The sequence below is a fragment of the Elephantulus edwardii genome, unplaced genomic scaffold, assembly GCF_000299155.1.
Source record: "Elephantulus edwardii isolate Elephantulus edwardi_28Jun2011 unplaced genomic scaffold, EleEdw1.0 scaffold00316, whole genome shotgun sequence".
In the NCBI taxonomy this organism is placed as follows: domain Eukaryota; kingdom Metazoa; phylum Chordata; class Mammalia; order Macroscelidea; family Macroscelididae; genus Elephantulus; species Elephantulus edwardii.
Window position 1 is genome coordinate 2653537 of NW_006400066.1, and position 19234 is coordinate 2672770.

Here is a 19234-nt window from a genome sequence, read left to right on the forward strand (position 1 = left end):
AAAAAAAAAAAAAAATAACAATAAAGAAAATATATTCTTGTATTCCTTTTTCTACTACTAGTGTAGTAAAATTTAAGCAACCAATTCAAGGACAAACAGAAAATCTACTAAAACAGTATCTGATAAGTCTGGGAATTTAAATAAACTTTTATCTACAAACTAAATTGAAAATGGTTTCAATTAGTAATCTTTCGATTAAATTCCTAAAGAAAATCACGATATCTAAGATCCAGTGTTTCAGAGCTTTGGTTCAGTTTTTTTTTTGTTTGGTTTTTTGGTTTTTTTTTTTTCACTACTGCCTCATTTTTTGAGAATCACTGTCTATTATTAAGTACCTCCTTGGTGGGCAAGGGAGATCTGGTGGCATAGTCTATAAGGAGCGGAGCTATTAAGACAAAGGCCACACCTCTCTGGCAGATACAATCCACCAGAGGCTCTAGGGGCAAAAAGATGGCCAATTTCCTCTCATGCTATTTACTGTTTCAGAAACTCACCAAAGGGTTAGCTATTAATCAGTTCAGACTCAACGGCAATGACTTTTAAGTAGAATGACACAGAGAAGCCTTGGTGGAATAATCAGTTAAGTGTGAGGCAGCTGCTTACGGAAAGGTAAGTTCAAACCCACCAGTCTCTTGGCTGGTGATGAGACAGTCTTCAACTGTTAATATTTACTACTCCAAAACGTCAAGACAATGGGGGGGGGGCGGGAATGAGGAAAATAAAGAGTTGAAAAAAATATTTCATTGGGTAGTTTGTGAAGGAAGACACAGCAGAGTACAAAGCATAATACAATTTTTGAAAAATATTTGAAAAGAAACCAAAATGTACAAAGAACAGGAGTCAGAAAATCAAAAGGGAAAAACTCATCTGGCATTCGCAAACTGATCTGAAGAACAAATTCAAAGCCTGAGTTATAATACTTAAAGATGCTATGGGCAAAATCTTGACTGAAGCACCAAAAGAAGATGGAATACACAGAAATCACTGAACCAAAAAAGAACTGGCTGACACAAAACCATGTCAAGAAGTACCATATGATCATAATACCAATGACAACAAAGGAAGAAGTTCAAGCTGCTCTGAAAGCAGTGGGCAAAACATAAGACTGCAGGAATTAACGGAATACTAACTGACATAATTAAAAAAAAAACAAACCAAAAAAAAACAACAAAACAGATGCAGTCCTGGATGTGCTCACCAGGTTGTGGCAAAAAAATGTGGAAGACAGGTACCAGACCAACTGACTGGAAGAGATCCATATTTAATCCTATTCCAAATTAAGGTGATCTAACATAATGTGGAAACTACAAAACAGTATTATCAATATCATTTGTAAGCAAAATGTCAGTCTGGAGACTAAGGTGCACCTGATACAGGCCACGGTCTTTGCAATTACATGCTATGCATCAGAAAGCTGGACTAGGGATGACGGAAGACTTGATGCCTTTGAGTTGTGGTGATGAAAAGGAGTATTGAATATACAATGGACTGCTAAGAGAACAAACAGGTTTGTCCAGGCTGCTCCTTGGAGGCAAGGATTCTAAAGCTTCGTCTGACATACTTAGGGCATATTGAAAGGAGGGACCAATCCTCGGAGAGGGACATTATGCTTGGGAGGGGGTAGGGACAGCAAAGGAGGGGAAGACCCCTCGGTGAAATGGATTGACTCAGTGACTGGGGAAATGGAGGTAGGTGTGTCAAGAGACAATAAGGTTGGCTACGGGTAGAGCAGGCTTCAGACCTCTTGTGCATAGGGTTGTTATGAGTCACAGGTGACTTGATGGCACTTAACAACAAGCAAAATATTGCTGAATATTATCCAAAAGCAGTTAGAACAGTACATCAACAGAGAACTGACAGAACTACAAGCTGGATTTAGAAGAATGGCACCAGGGACACCATTGCTGATGTCAGATACATCTTTGCTGAAAGCAGAGAATACCAGAGGAATGTCTACCTGTGTTTTATCAACTCTGGACAGGTATTTGACTGTGTGGATTACAATAAAGTATGGAAGAAAACTGAGAATTCTAGAACATCTGTCCAAAACCTACTACTAAACCAAGAAGCTGTTGTCTGAACAGAGCAAGGGACACTTGATGGCTCAAAACCAAGAAAAAAGTGTGTCAGGAAAGCATCAACTCTCATTTTTTCAACATATATGCTGAACAAATCATTTGAGTAGCTGGAGTTTATATAGAATGTGCATCAGGACCACAGGAAGGCTTATCAACAACTTGTATTATGCAGAGATCTGACCTTGCTTGCTAAAAGCAAAGAGGACTTGAGGTTTTTGCTGCAGAGAAGATCAAGGACTACAGCTTTCAATACGGATTGCATCTCAACATCAAGAAAACAAAATCCTCACCACTGGGCCAATAGGCAACATCATCATAGATGCAGAAAGGAATGAAGCTGTTAACATTTCATCCTACTCAAATCTACCATCAACACCAACGGCATCAACAGGAAATCAAAAGACACGTTGCACTGGGAAAATGTGCTATCAAAGACCTCTCCAGGGTCTAAAGATCAATGATGCCAATCTAAAAACTAAGGTGCACCTAATCCTATTTTTGACTGTCAGTTGCTTGCTATGCATGTAAAAGCCAAAGCATGACTAATATGACAGGAAAACTGATGCCTTTGAGTTTTGGTGCTGGAGGAGAGTATTAAACATACAATGGACTGCTGTCTTAGAAAACGTGAAACCAGGGTGCTCTTTGGAAGCAAGGATGGTGAAACTCCATCTCAAATACATTGAGCATGTTGTCAGGAGAGAACAGTATTTAGAGAAACATCATGCTTGGAAAGATGGATTAGTGCAAGAGGAAAACCCTGGGTGAGATGGATTGGCACAGTGATTATGGCAATGGAGTCAGATGAGTCAGAGATAACGAGGTTTGCTCAAGATAAGGCAAGGTTCAGAGCCACTGTACACTGGGCTGCTATGAGTGTTAGTCAACTCGATGACACATAACAACTACAAAAATAAACCAGCAAAAATATTGTTGATGGTTAAGGTTCAATCTCCCTGCCTGTTGCTTGAGGCCTCACAGGGATCAAGGGAGTGACTTTCTCCATCAACACCACCACTAGGTAACTGGCAGTGTTCCCTAGCTCCACTCCAGCTCCACGAGGCCAGGCCTTCACTGCTTTCTATCAGGTGACAGGAGCATGCAAATGGCTCTACATTTAAAGTCTCCTTTTGGGAGCCAGCACACTGTGCCATGCCTCGTCTGTGCAGCCAGCCTGTGGAGTGGGGAGACACGACCTCTGAGTTGAGTCCTTACCTAGCACTGGATACCTACAGGCGTGCCAAAGCACATGCCACAGCCACACTGGAATCAGACTGCCACTGTGTAATGTGCCATCCTTGGGCATCTCAGGTAGGCAATGACTTTAACTTCACATCTCGGATTGTATAGCCCACATACACCCAACCCATGGACTAGCAAAGACAACATCATCTCTACCCAGGCTTCTCTCAGACCAAGAGACTCTGTCCCAGGCTGGTGGCTCGCCCTTCAACATCTTAGCTCAGAAGTACTCTCTCTGGTCCCGGTCACATCTTGGGGCCTCAATCATACCAATGTCCGTTCTGCTGGACTGGCAGACAACCTTGTTCCAGGCCAGACATCTTGCCTCGACCAACATGGCAATGACACTCTTACTGCCAAATCAACACAAGTTCTTATTTCTATGTACCTAAAAGCACAGTCACCATCGGATGGTCACCTTCCCCAACTGTTCTCTTCTAGTCCCTTGAGGTCTAGAGGTGGCGGAAGCGCCTTTCACTATTGTATCTGGATCAAGGGCACTGCACTTGTTTGAGGTACTGTACTAATCCCTACTTGTTTCTTTAAGCAATGTCTTTTATATAGCCTCTGTCTTAAACTAGACCTGGTGGCACAGTGGTCAAAGCATTCAGATAACCAAAAGGTCAGGGGTTCAAACTAACCTGCTCCAAAGGAGCTAAATGAGGCAATATAATTCTTTAAAGATTAAGAGCATTTAGACACCTTAGGGGCAGGTGTACTCTGACCTACATGGTGATGATGAAATGACTCAATGGTTTTCTTGAACTACTCTCATTGCAGTTTGATTTTGTCCTATCTATGACACTAATGCTCCAAAATACCTTACTCTGAAAAATTAAGACCGAGGCATATATTTTGTATAATGAACTGTGTTTCATGGTAAGCAAATAGCCTTAGAAGAAAAGTAAAAATTTTTTAACAGAACTGCATCTCACAAATTAGGAAGCAATTAAAGCTGATTAAAGAGATTACAATATAAAATGATTACAGGCTATTCCCACCACATCACTAAGGGTGTGCAAGCAGGGTATCCCCCGCTGTGATGCAAGAGAAAACACACTGAGAGAATCTATGAAGTATGTTTGACTAAAAATTTAATATAATACAATTAAGCTTTTGACCTACTAATTTACACAAAATATGAATACAGAATCAAGCTGAATGATACCATAAGGAAACAAAAAAACCTAGAATTTGAAACCACTACACAGTACTAACCTACTTTCTCTAACAATAGGGGTGACACAAATGTTAAGGGGAAAAAATACTTAAAAGAGACTTAAAAGACCTAACAAACAAAAGCAACATGTGGACTTTGTCTGAATCAAGATTGTAATACAGTAACTATAAAAAAAACATTGTCTTAGGCAATTAGGGAAATGGGAATGTAAACCAAGAATGAATGGTACCATATAATTCTTAATTTTGTATGGCATGATGCTTTCGAGTTGTGGTGCTGAAGAGGAGTCTTGAACATACATGGACTGCCAAGAAAACCAATAGGTATGTCTTTGAGAGGGTGAAGCCAAGTTTCTCCTTTGAGGCTAGGATTTTAAAGCTCCATCTCACATATTTTGGGCACGTGGTCAGGAAGGACTAATCCTTAGAGAAAAACATCATGCTTGGAAGGGTGGAGGGACAAGCAGGAGAGGAAGAACCCAGGTGAGATAGATTGATACAGTAACTGGGGCACTGGGGGTAGGTGTGTCGGAGTCAGTGAGGCTGGCTCAGGACAGGGCAGGCTTCAGAGCTTCTGTACACAGGGTCACTATGGGTCGTAGGTGACTCAAGGGCACAAAACAACAAGGCATGATAACGGCTAATGTGGTAGGAAAATTATCTTTTTTAAAAGAGGTTTACTTAAGTATTCAAGAGTTAAATGATAATGTCTTCAACTTACTCTGAAATATTTTAGATAAAGGATGATTACGGAAGTGTGCCAGAATTTTGAAATCTACATGGACAATGTAGATTGGAAAGTAGGAGCAGTATCCACTTCCATAACAGCTTGCCTCTGGACACCCTATGAACCTGGAGAAAGGATGAAAGTTACACAGGAGGTATCCAGGACTTTCGTTCATAGGGTCGCTACGAGTTGACTGTGGCTCGGCGGCACTTAACAACAACAACAACACCACACGGACAATGAGAATTCACTAGACTATTTTTTACCTACTTCTGTGCATGATTAAAATATTCATTATATAATTAAAACAACAGAGTTATACAAATAAAACAACAACTGGCCTAGTAGTGAGCAGCTGAGCTGCAACGCGGAAGGCATGTGGTTCAAATCCATCAGCTGCTCCATGACAGAAGGATGGACAATCACTTCCCATTCGATTAACGCTTCTGAAAACTCGCTGGAGGGTCACCACCACCAATTAAAACAACCACCACCTATTATTTTCAAGTAATTTCAACTTACAACTACCCTAGTGGCAAGAAGCTGCACTGCAATCCCAGAGGTATACAGTTTGAATCCACCAGCTGCTCTGTTGGGGAAGGAGAGACAATCTCCTCCTGTACCAGTGAGATCTGATTTGATGGTACACATACACACAAAATAAAAAACAAAAAACAACAACAACACAAACCCACCTTATAACTACCCTATAGAAAAAGTAGAACTGCCTCTCACCCCTTAAAAAGGTCACATCTTTCTGCTACAGAGCAACTGGCAGGTTCAAACCACTAACCAATGGGTTAGTAGCTAAGTACTTAAACCAACACAATCATGGATACCGCCCTACACCTACAATTGGAAAAAAGAAAAAAAAAATCCATGTTCTTTCCATTGTAACAACTGATCTCAAACTTGAGTGCCTAAAAAAAGAAAGAAAAATCCACATTTCATGTAAAATTCTAGGACTCATCCCAAAAAATTCTGATTATGTTTGTCTGGGCATACACCCAGATTCCATTTTTAACAAGGTCCTCAAGTGAACCTGAAACAATCTACAGACTTCTATCTGAAAATTATACACTGAGACTACTTTTACCGGTCTTTAAATATATTCCAAATCTTAATAAAAAGGCACAATCCTTTATTTTACATCATCTCCAAGCCTTTACTCCATGCCTATATACTCATAACGAATCCTCTTCCTCAGTAAGCAGTGACCCCATGCCTGTTTTAACTCACAGAAGTATCCTCAGTGCCCATGAGAGTACCTACTACAAAGTACAGACCAAGTAAGTATTTGCTGGACAAATGAATTAATAGCCACAAGAAAAGAGAAGAGTTAATTATCGTCTACTGTTACAAAACTGGTTCTAGAGAATGATCTTAGATAAAATTTCAGAATAGGAAGTATGGATGGAGTAATAAAGGGGCACAAGGGGAGAGGGAGGGCCACAGTGAGGCTGCTTTTTAAAATAAGGTACAAGTGTAAGACAACTCACCTCCCACCTCTGAGACATCAGACTTTGGACACTCATTTCAGCATTTAACTTCCAATTAACTCTTTATGAAGTATAATAAAACTGTATTTTATCTCACAATATCAAACAGACAAGGCAAGCAGAAAAGTAACTACATGAGTACATTTTAGTGGATATACAAATGCAAAGCTTAATTATTATTTTCTCTGTTAATATAACAATTAAAAATTAGTTTAAAACGATAGTCCAAAGCTATGTGGGAAGTTTCAAAACATCATTTACAGAATGAAGTTTCCAGTTTTCTATTTCTACCCAAGAACATTTTTTTTATTTTCAGATTTATAAAAGCGTTTCTTGAAAAACTTTAAAACTTTTTACTGACGTATAATTAAGATTCTGAACATTTAGAGAAGCAAAATACATGAGCAATTGTCTAGTCTAATTCTTCACTTTAAAAATGGAGAAACCGGAGCCAGATAAGATTTTTTTCATTAACATTTAGCATTAGTAGTAAAACAAGGTTATATCAATCTTCTGAAAATTCAAGTACAGTATTCTCTTAATTACATCATACCGGCAGCATTTTTTAAAAAATACTGTTCATTGTGAAATGCAGTCTTATCTGTTCCTTTTCTATCTACCCATTCATCATCCATCCACCCATCTATCCATCCATCCATCCACACATATATAAGATATTAATCACTACATCGAAACTAAATGACCTGTTAATGAAAATGAGGTAAGTAAGTGGATCTTTTGGACTATCTGTGGCAATACAACTCCACTCTTTATGTATTTCCTCAGACATGGGTTTTTCACAAATTTATCATAAGAAAACTTATTTTTATCAAATATAAAAACTTCTAATCAGGAAATAAAACTGAACTAAAATTATGCACTCTAATCTAAAACTGAGAATTTACTCTTTGTTCATTATAAGGTTTTATATGTGGTTCCTTCTTCTAGATTAAAAATATTTCTAATTCAAGGGATTAATGAATGGACCAATTCATGTCTCGGCTGTTACTCTGAACCACCTCTCCATTCGCCCACAGGGTCCTTGTAGAATGCCTATTTACAAAACATATATTGAAAGCATAAAAGATACACATAGAAAGGAAGGAAGATGACAGCTAAATCTCCAGAATACAGTGTCAATCTAAACCCTTGGCATAAAGTAGGTTTGTTATAAATCGTAACTAAATGAATAACAATCTCTAAAAGGCCTTTTCCATTCTACTGTATCCATGTCATTATGTCTCCATTTTCATTATAATTGGCTCTGAATTTTGATGTTGCAATAAAACAAAACTAGATTATGAATTATGGGCCTGCCTTGAACTGACAGAGAAATCACTCAGTACTTAGAAAAGATAGTAAACATCAACTCCCGGTGGTGTAAGCACACAGCCTAGCATATAACAGGAAAACTATTAATGTATCAATAAGAACTGTTGTTGTTGGGTGCTGTAGAGGAGACATGACTCACAGAATATTTGCGGTCCTATGCTCTTACTGCTGTATTTGAGCTCATTGTAGCAGCCGCTGCATCAATTAGTCTCTTGTTCTTTGACCCTACACTTTATCAGTAGGGGAGCTCTGGTAGCTTAGTGGTGAAAAGCTACACTGTCAACATGAACAGAGGTGGTCAGAATCCACAAGCTGCTCTGTGGAAGAAAGATGGGCACTCTCCTCCCATTTGACTTACTGCCTCTGAAAACCCACTGGAGGGTCAGCTGCGTAGATCCCAACCTGACATTCCACAACAACAACATACTTTACCAATAATCCAGTTGTTGTTGTTGCTGTGTGTCATCAAGTTCATTCTGACTCACAGCAACCCAAAGTACAACATAACAAAAACACTAGGCAACTCTGAGTCTTCACATCAATCCATCTAAGAGAGATCCATCCGTCTTCTTTTTCACTCTCGTCAAGAAAGGATTTCTTAGTGGTGGTGGTGGTGTTAGATGTCTAGTAAAATACAACTCACAGGGACTCTATGAACAGATCTTAACCCTGTCCTATCCTGTGCCATCCTCATCACTTATGTCCAGTGCCATAGTTACTGTATCAACCCATCTCACTCAGGGTCTTCCTCTCTTTCACTGACCTTTCCAAGGAATAGCCCCACCTAACAACCTGCCCAAAGTATGTGAGATGAAGCTCTAAGGAGTGCACTGGCTGCACTCTGTCCAAGACATACGTATTTGTTCTTTTGGTGATTCATGAGCTGTTCAGTACTATTCTCCACTCAATTAACTCAAAGGCGTTAATTCTTCTGTGATCCTTATCCACTGTCCAGCTGGACAGCTCTCAGTGACTGAGAAGACCATGACCTGCACCAGGTGCACCTTAGTCTTTAAACTGACATCAATGTTCCTCAGTCTCGGTCTTTAGAGAGGTTGACAAACTTCCCCAGTACAATATGTCTTCAATTTCTTGACTGTCAGGACCAAGGGTGTTGATTGTGGATTCAAGTCAGGTGAAATCACTTCAATCTTTTTTCCAGAGATCATGATATTGTGCCCAGTGATGAGGAGTTTTGTTGTCATGATGTTGAAATGTAATCCATATTGAAGGCTGAAATCTTTGGTCTTCTGAAGCAAGTGCTTCATGTTCTTCCTCACTGACTTTCAATATTAATAGTTGTAGATAAACTCCTGAGAAAAAGTGTTCTCCATATTTTCACCACAGCTGACCTTGTATCACTGTAACCAATCTCAGAACTAAGGGAGCTGCATTCTCTTACTGCCAATGTTGGGTCAAGTGAAAACGCATTTTATGTTTTCCATAGATAAGGATACATGGAATGTTCTACGCTCCTTAACATGGGGCTAAAAATTTATTTTTTTATTCTCAAAACTTACTAAAATAATTTTAAAAGTCAACACTGGATAGATTATTAACACCAAGTGTGTTGTCTTTCTCTAGGACCTGGAACACCGATATCACTTACCAGCACTGGGTCCTTTTAGACACTTGTCTTCCTTGAATTTTTTAGTGAGCAGTTACTGAAGTAAAACTATAATGAAATATGAGATATATTTAGAGCAAAAAGGGAAAAAAATGACACGAGAATATTGGCCTCTGCATACACAATTCTTGTTACGTGCCATCAAATAAACTCCAATTTATAGTGACTTTATCTTGACTGATCCTGTGCCATCCTCACAAGCTCTTCTCTGTGCATAAGTCAGTCCACTGCTGTGGTCATTTTATCAATCCACCTTATTGAGGGCTTTTCTCTTCTTCTCTAATCCTCACCTCTTCTGTAGCATGATGTCCTTTTCCTGGACTGGCCTCTCTTGACAACGTGCCCAAAGTATGTGAGACAAAGTCTCTATGGAACAGCACGGTTGCAAATCATCCAACACATATGTATTTATTCTTTTGGCATTTTGTGGGATAGTCAATACTATAAAGTGAAAAGGCATCAATCTTCTTCAGTCTTCCTTATTCCAACTTTCAGATGCATTAGGATGAAATGTCTTATCAAGTCTTAAGGCAGACACAACTTAGTCCTTATACTGACATCCTTGATCTTTAGCACTTTAAGGAGATCCTTGACAAAAGATTTGCCCAATGCAATAAATACATCTTTTGATTTTTTTAACTGTTGCTTTCATTGGTACTGACAGGAGGTCCAAATAAAATAAAATAATTGACAACTTCAATCTTTTCTCCAATTATCATTATGTGTCCCTATTGGTCCAGTTGTGAGAATTTTTGTTTTCTTGATGGTGAAGTGTAATTCATGCTAAAGACTGTATGTAGTCTTTGAGCTTCTTCTGTAAATTTCAAGTTCTCTTTGCTCTCAACAAATAAAGTTGTGTCAATTGCATAATGTGGGTTGTTGGTGTGACTTCCTTAAATCCTGATATCACATTCTTCGTCATACAGTTCAAATTATTGCATTATTTTCTCAGTATAGAAACTGAATTTAAAAAAAGCAACAAACCACCCCACAACAAAACCTTCAAACTCACTGCAATCCATCCAGAAATAGCTGACCTTCCACTGGGATGTCAGAAGCTATAAACTTCACAGGAAGAGAATGATCTATCTTTCTTCCATGGAGCAGCTAGTGGATCAGAACTATGTGCCTTTGTATTGGCAGCACAACTCCTTATCCTCTAGCCCCCATATGGTAAAAAAGAGACAATTTCAACACAACATCTCTTCTGATTTTAAACTATGCAATATCCCCTTACTATGTCCAAACAACTGTTTCTTGGTTCATGTATAGGTTTAACATGAGCTCAATTAAGAGTTCTGGATTTCCCATTCTTTTTTCTTTTTAATGTTATCCATAAACTATTAAGGTCCACACCGTCAAAGTGCCTTTGCATAGTCAATAAAATACGGCTTTCTGATATTCCATTATCAGTTATTACTCATCTAAAATTAGTAATTATATTTCACAGCTTCTTCTGAATGCAACATGAATGTATAGTTAACATCTAACAATTTTAAAAAGTAATGAAAACTGGCAGGAATATAGTTTTACAGCTTAACAGTGTCATGATTTCAGGTCTTTCATTTCCGATTGACATAACCCCAAATTTGATCAGTTCAACTAGCAAGGAATACAATGAGATTACATCATAATCTAGAATTCTGAATAACAGAAAAATATCCATTGTCATAATCCACTAGTAATGTGGCTTAAGATGTTCAAAGTTAAGAAGGTTTACAATTAAAATTTTAGTTGTTAACAGCATAGTGGAAGCATTAATAGTGACAAAACAGGTATGTATGTGAGAGAATACTTTTAGAATGTTGGAAATTTGAATGATATATGACATTCAAGTACAAAGCACTACTGTAGTTGTTAGGTCCCACAAGCCAAGTATATGACCCATAGTGACCAGAACAACAGACTAGAACCCTAACCTATCCAATGCTATCCTCATGGTCCCAGATGCAGCCCACTGCTGCAGTCACTGTGCCAATCCATCTCATGGTAGGTAGTAATATATTTAGGTCTTTAAATTAGATAAAACAAAAAAAATAAGGATTTAGTATGGTCATAGAGATGATGTTGTTGTTGTTGTTTAATGCCATCGAGTCGTAGACGACTCATAGCGACCCTATGAACGAACAGCCTGAGCACTGTTCGTACATAGAGTTTCCAGAGGTAAGCCATTTTGGAAGTGGATGCCGCTCCTGCTTCCAGGCTTGATTTAGTCGGGAAGCTCCAGCTAACACTGTCCACCATGGGTGCCCATTACCACGATTGGCATATCACTGTCACAGGCTTCAGCATCACAGCAACCATGAGTTACCTCTGTACAGCAATGCATAGACCAGCGCTATAGCACCTTCACGTCAAACACATTCCCGGAAAAGCAGTCCAGTCCAAAAGCTTGCCACGATTCCTGCACTCCCACCACCACGCTCCTGCCTTCTGGCAAGGAGAGCTTCCCACAAGCATGTGAAGGCGCCAGCCAAACCAGGAACAACATCCATAGAGATGATAGAAGCTGAAATTGTAAGAATGTATGGAAACAGTAGCTGGTAATGAAAAGGTGGAAAAGAAAGTCCAGGCAGGATAATTTAAAGGAAGAAACACCAAAATATACACCTGAAACTTCATTGAAAGTTTCCTTCCACATGCTGAAAATCTGACTAATGAGAAATGATAGTAACAAATATGTACAAGAGGAACAGCAAAATGTTAGAACTCAGTATGCACTGTGCAGCCAATGTTGCTCTCTTCTCTCCCCAACGAACTACTGCATTATCTCCAGGAGCTAAATGAAAACTGGAAAGAAAGGTCATGTTCCTGATTAGCTGTCATCCTCAAAGGCTAAACAAGCTACAGGCAAGATATTTTTATTTCCACAAAATGTCCTTCAAACTTGAAGATAAAAATACCCCTAATCGTCATACTCCCTCTAGTTTCCCTTTTAATCATATGCATGTTTTTTTCCTCTACAAATCTAAAGAAACACAATTATATGCTATATTTTATTTTCAAGGATACCCAAACCTATTGAGACACAGTTCTATCCCCTTGATAAACTATTCTAAAGAAAGAAATAACAACCATGAAGATGTACCAGGCAAGTGGAATAGTGTTTTGTTCTGTTGTACACAGGACTGATGAGTCAGAAGCAATTCAAAAGTAATTCAAGTAACAATGTAAGAGGATTAGAAAAAGGAAAGAGCTCTTGATAAGCTTTTAAATGTTAACATGAAAAGATAACTCTAATGCCAATGGAAAGAATCTGACCTACAGGAAACCAAGTTTAAGTAACTTAAATGATCTAGGAAACAAGTGCATGGTTATCATTATTTATAGATTACTTTCCCACTTAAGTGGCATAGTGATACCATGTGCATGTTGTGCTGACAACCAGAAAGTTAAATGGTTCAAATTTACAAACTGCTCCATGAGAGAAGGACGGTCAGACTCTTCCCCTAAAGATTTACAGCCTGAGAAACCCAATGAAGAATCAAGAGAACTCCAGGGCAGTGATCTAGTTTTAATACTTATTAAAAGGAGCCTGGTTGGGATAATTCGTAGTATCAGAACGGCTGGCAGTTTGAATGCACCAACTGTTTCACAGAAGCTGCGCAGTCTCGTCCCACAAAGATTTACAGCCTCAGGAACTCAATACAGGGTGACAGATGACTGACTGGACAGCAGTGGGTAATACTTGTCACAAGGTGCTCTGATGGAATCTATGTTGGGCTATTAATCAAAAGCTCAACAGGTGAATCTACCTCAGGAGTCCCTGAATTAGGCAGTCATGCATTTGATTACTAGAGAAGATGTTGGTGGTTCAAACCCACTAAGAAGTGGGTCAGAAAAAGGCTTAGCAATTTGCTACCAAAAGGTGAAAATTTTTGAAAATACTATGCAGCAGTTCTAATATCACATATGAGGATGCCCTGAGTTGAAAACAACTCAACAGCAACCAACAATACTCACCACGCAAGAGGGCCTGGGGGCATTATCATTAGTATCTCAGTGAAAGGGATCTTCTATGATTGTTTTTATGTGCCCTCCAGTCGCTTGCGACTCATAACGACCCTATGTTCAAGAGATCTAAACCTTGCTCTATCCTGTGCCAACTTCACTGTCTCCAACACACCTACTCCCATTACACCAATCACTGACTCAGTCCACTTCACTGAGGGTCTTTCCTCTCTTGTGCTGTCCCTCCACCCTCCCATACATGATGTCCCTCTCCAAGGACTGGTCCCTCCTTGCAATATGCCCAAAGTATGTCAAACAAAGCTTCAGAATCCTTGCCTCAAAGGAGCAGCCCGGTTTCACCCTCTCTAGGATAAACCTGTTTGTTCTCCTAGCAGTCCAGAGTATATTCAACCCTCTTCTCCAGCACCACAGCTCAAAGGCATCAATTCTTTCTTATCACCCCTAGTCACTGTCCAGCTCTCTGACACATAACATGAAATTGTAAGGACTATGGTCCAGATCAGGCGCGCTTTAGTCTCCAGCCTGACATCGTTGCTCTTCAGTACTCTGGAGAGGTCCCTGACAGCTGACTTTCCCCAATGCAATTGTCTATTTCCTGGCTGCTGGTACCAAGAGTGTTGATTGTGGAACCAAGCAAACTAAAACTGTTAAAAATCTCGATCTCTTCACCCTCCATACTGATGCTGCCAATTAGCCTAGTGATGACAATCTTGGTCTTCTTGATGTTGAGCTTTACTCCATAGTGAAGCTGCAGTCCTTGACCCTCTGCAGCAAGTGCTTCAGGTCTTCCTCGATTTCAGCAAGCAGGGTTGTTGATGAATCTTCCTCCAATCCTGATGCCACATTCCTCCTCGTACAGCCCAGCCTCCAGGATGATCTGTTCTGCATACAGACTGAAAAGGTATGAAGACAGAATACATCTCTGGCAGACACCCTTCCCGATTTTGAACCATGTAGTGTTTCCTTGCTGTGTTCTGATGACTGCCTCTTGGTTCAAGTATAAGTTTCAAATAAGCACAATCAGATGTTCTGAGATTCCCATTCTTCTCAGAGTCAGCCACAGTTTGTTGTGATCCACACAGTCAAAAGCCTTTGCATAATCAATAAAACACAGAGAGACATTCCTCCGGTACTCTCTGCTTTCTGCCAAGATCCATCTAACATTAGCTATAATATCCCTTGTACCACAACCTCTTCTAAACCCAGCCTGGACATATATGGCAGTTCTCTGTTGACATGTTGCTCCAGACGTTTTTGGATAATTTTCAGTAGAATCACGCTTGCAAGTGACATTAATGATATTGTTCGATAATTTCCGTACTCTACCAGATCACCCTTCTTTGGAATGGGAACAGATATTGATCTCTTGCAGTCAGTTGGCCAGGTGGCTTGTCCTCCAGATTTCTTGGTAGCATGGTTTTTAAAAAGACATTTGCAGGCAAAGTTTTCTGAAATAAAAAGGACTGAGAACTTCCAATTCTAAAGGGTAAACTCTAGTCAAGGAAATAGGCAATAGAATTTGATAAGCTTATGATTCATGTTTAAAAAATTTCCTAAAACTAGAATGGTGCATTAGTATTAGAAACACAATTGTGCCATGGTAAATGAAGATGACTGGAGTAGTTAAGCACGATGAGTCAGTGAGGCAAAAAGAGTCTGAGGACAAATATTCAATAATAACTAGCAGTTAAATAAAGACGCACAGAGAAATACAACTGGGGTGAACGTGATACTGTCCCTAAAATAAATGAGGATGTCCATAGTACAGATAAGGAGAAAACAGACTAAAGATGAAGTTATCTCATGGATCATTCTGAACAGCAGAAGAGATGAATAAATGCTTAAGGTTAAGCACAAAATATCATGCAAAGAAAATTCATGTGCAGCACTACTACAGACTGAAAAGGTATGAAGACAGAATACATCTCTGGTGGACACCCTTCCTGATTTTGAACCATGTAGTATTTCCTTGCTGTAAATCTATAAAGAGGATTTTTGCTTCCAAAAGAAAAATGTAATCTCTATAAAGTTCGGATCAGCATGATAATTTAAATAACAGCTATCAAACAACTGTGGAACTAAATAGGAACAAAAGGCCAGGAGTATTAAAGGAGGCTACCTGGCTCTTCTAACTTTGAAGGGCCTGATGCTTTGTGACTTTCCCCTTCATCTTTGACCATTTACTCGACACAGTTTCTCCTTTTAGCAATGCTTTCCAAACTTTATCTTTAATTGTAAGACTGGTTTCACATTTCCAAATATTTATCAAAGGTCATTTCTTAGTGGTAGTCCCACTATCTCCCAAAACAAAAAAAATATTAATTTATCGATAAACCAACTATTACCAACTTCCTACTTCATTGTTTCCACTCATGTTTTTCATCACTCTCTCAATAATCCAGACTCAAAATTTTAGTCATCCGATTCTTCCCCGCTCTGTGGTTCTTTCTCCTTTCCCAGCCTTGCTAATCTAGTTCCATCAATTCTTTCTTTCCTATTCTGGCACCCAAATTTTGGATTTCTGTAATTTCTGTAGGGAGTTCTGGTGGCAGAGACCATCGGGAGCTGCACTGCTAACCCAAAGGCAGAACCTCTCTGTTGGTTCAAATCCATCAGCAAGACAAAGATGGGTACTCTCTTCCCACTTACAGTTTATAAACAGTATAAAGCAAGATTTACAGCATCCCAAAAACCTGCCAGAAGGTCTGCTATGAGCTGGTTCTGACTCAATGGTAATGAGATCATTTCTGAACTAGTACAATGATAAAAAAGTTCCCTGTCTCATTGTATCTCCAGTCTCTCTGACACACTAACTCAATCATGCACAAAACTACTCCAGTCATCTTCATTTACCAAGGCAGTCATTTAATGTATGCAATATACTTAAGAAAATCTAAACTCCTTACTTAGGCTAACAATCAATCCTTCACAGTTTCACACCACTCCATCCCTCCAAATTTACTGTCTCTTATTCCATAAACAAGGAGCACTTGTGGCCAGTGGTAAGGAACTGCGCTGCCCAGCAAAGGCACCAGATTTCAACCCACTAGCAGCTGGGCGGAAGAAAGACTGGCAAGTGCCTCTGAAAACCAGGTGGATGGTGAGCTGAGTCGGCAATGAACAACACTCCCTAAACATGTTATGGTCAATCATGTCTCCATTCCTGTTATCCTCCTTTCCCTCACTCTGATTCATCCTTCATCATAAAGCACAGTCCAGAGCTTTCTCAATTCATAGTAATTTCTTCTTCCTTTCAATTTCCATAAGCACACTACCTATGCCAGTCACTTTTATTTATCATATATCTTCTCAGTTGGTGAATGTTTTGTTTTGTTTCTGAGTATGCATGTGAAATTAGGTACTATCTTCCTAAGCAGATTGTAAATGCTTTGAAGAGTGAACCCAGGACTTGTCTTTCCTTGTATCCTCCACAACTCAAAAATATTTGTTGCAGTTCCTGTCAGATGAGGCTGGTTGAGGCTAAAGACAATTATTAAATTACTCCTGTATTACTAGTACTACTACTACTTCATGGAATAAAATGAGCAAAGATATACAGAAGTGAAAGTAGGAGAAGTAGACTCTAAAGGTTTTTAAATCCTTACTAGAAAATGTTCTAAACTGTATTAAGCGTTAATTTTCCTGTTTGTCAGTATGAAGACCATCCATAATATAGATGAGATATTACACCCAGTCCATAATACTTAGTGTTAGGAAGCTCAGATTAACGTTCAAAGTAGAACGCTTGTAGTAAGAGCATGCTTTTTTTAAAAGCCACTAACTAATTATTGTAACAGAAATGCATGTTCACTTTAAACAACCTACATTAATTTTCCCGGCTGAAGACAAGATTTTTAGATGGGATATTTTTAAATGGTACATTTCTCTGAACAGCTTTACTTTGTTCCCTTAATTCCAAATATTGTCTATCTTGCTCCATGAACTTTTAACTTAGCAACTAAGTTTTGTTTGAACTCAAACGTGGTTATTACATAACTTTTCACTGGTTAAAGTGTGGAACTTTTGAAATCCGCAGCACTGTCAAAGAAGTTAAACTGTAATGGCCAAGATCAGTAATTTGGCATTTTTACACTTCATCGTTCAGCAAGAAGTTCCTTCGGACTCAAGTCACCTATGACATTTTGGCTCAAAAGTCACTTCCTCAATATCAATTCTCCGCTGTCAATTCCCCGTCTAAAACCTACACCCTCAGGACCCATGGTGTTGCAAATGGAAAGTAATCTATCGTCATTTACAGTAATCCATCACTCTACATATTACTGTCGAATCGATCAGGGGGGTTAAAAATGACGGCTATAAACGCCCTTCGACCAACTACACACTTTTGTCAACTCCAGCTTGACACGATGCCTGCAGCAGCCGTTCGTGTACTAAATGCACTGACTCAGAGCTACAAGTTCGGGGAGTAATCGGGTCAGAGATGGTCAGGAGACAAACAGGGCCCCGCCAAGAGATGGGGGTGGTACTTCGAGAATCTTCCAAACACCGAAATCAGGTGTTGTCTGAGGAGATCGTGCACACCTGACACTTGGCTGGTGCGGCTAACTAGACTGGAAGCAGGAGGGAGGCGCGCGCGCGCGCGCAGAGGGGCCCAGGCCAGCCCCCCAAGGCGCCCGAGTGCCACTCACCAGCAAGCAATCCGAATTCACTTCCGATTTGGGATCCCGCAGCAGGTTGTCGATTTTTTCAAACCGAGTCTCAAAGCTGTCCCCCGTCGACATGGTGCTGCCCCGGTGGCAATACCCTCGTCCCGGCAGCGGCGGCGGCGGAAAGCGATTTCACCCCACTTCCTCCGCGGGGGTTCGCAAGGCGTGGGGCGGCGGCGCCGGAACCGCCGGGTCACCAGGTGCGCCCGGGCCCCCTCACTGCAGGGATCTCCGCGCTGCAGACCCCGGGCTGGGCGCGACGGCGACCCGCAGCCGCTCGGACGCCCAAAGTCGCATCCCACCCGGCGGCGGCTCCTCCCGGCAGCCGACAGCGCCGTCGCCACCAGCCTCGTCACGCCGGCGGGGAGCTTCACCTAGCGGGCCCCGGCCGCCTTCGCCATGGAGGGCTCCCGGGCCCGGGCCGGGCAGGAGGGTGAGAGCGAGTGGAACAGGGTGGAGACTCCCTCCGGGCAGCAGGGGCGGGCGGAGAGGCGAGGGAGACGCGCAGGGCTGGCGAGGAGCAGTGCCAGCTGCCGCCGCCTGGGCCACCGGCCGGGCCCGCTCCGCTCCCAGGCACTCTAGCTCCGTATTCCCAGCACGGCCGGGCCCAGCCCGAGGTCCGGATCCCTCTCGGTCAACTGGTGGTCCCCGCGGGGCAGTCTCACGCTCTCATTTTGTCCCGACGCCGCGCGGGCTGCTGCTGTGGTGTCCGGCGGGGCAGGGCGAGGTCGGTGCCCGATGGGAGACGGAGGAAAGGCTGGACAGCGGGCGGTGAAGAAGACGAGAGTCCGGTCCCCGGCGGCAGCGGATGGGGGAGCTTCTGGGAGGGGCTGCAGTCGGAGCCGAGGAAAGGGCGAGTCGCGGCGGAGAATGCCTGGGGGGGGTGGGGCGAGGGGGCAGCAAGAGACTAA

General features: G+C 41.0%; 1 protein-coding gene across 1 annotated transcript in view; it reads right to left on the reverse strand.

Moving 5' to 3' along the window:
* The window catches only part of ROCK1 (Rho-associated, coiled-coil containing protein kinase 1), a 179315-nt gene extending 160917 nt beyond the window's left edge, over positions 1-18398 (reverse strand). Inside the window, exon 1 of the mRNA XM_006901298.1 lies at positions 18306-18398. Within this exon, the coding sequence (XP_006901360.1) occupies positions 18306-18398 (93 nt within the window). The remainder of the gene's footprint in view (positions 1-18305) is intronic.
* Positions 18399-19234: the final 836 nt, after the last annotated feature.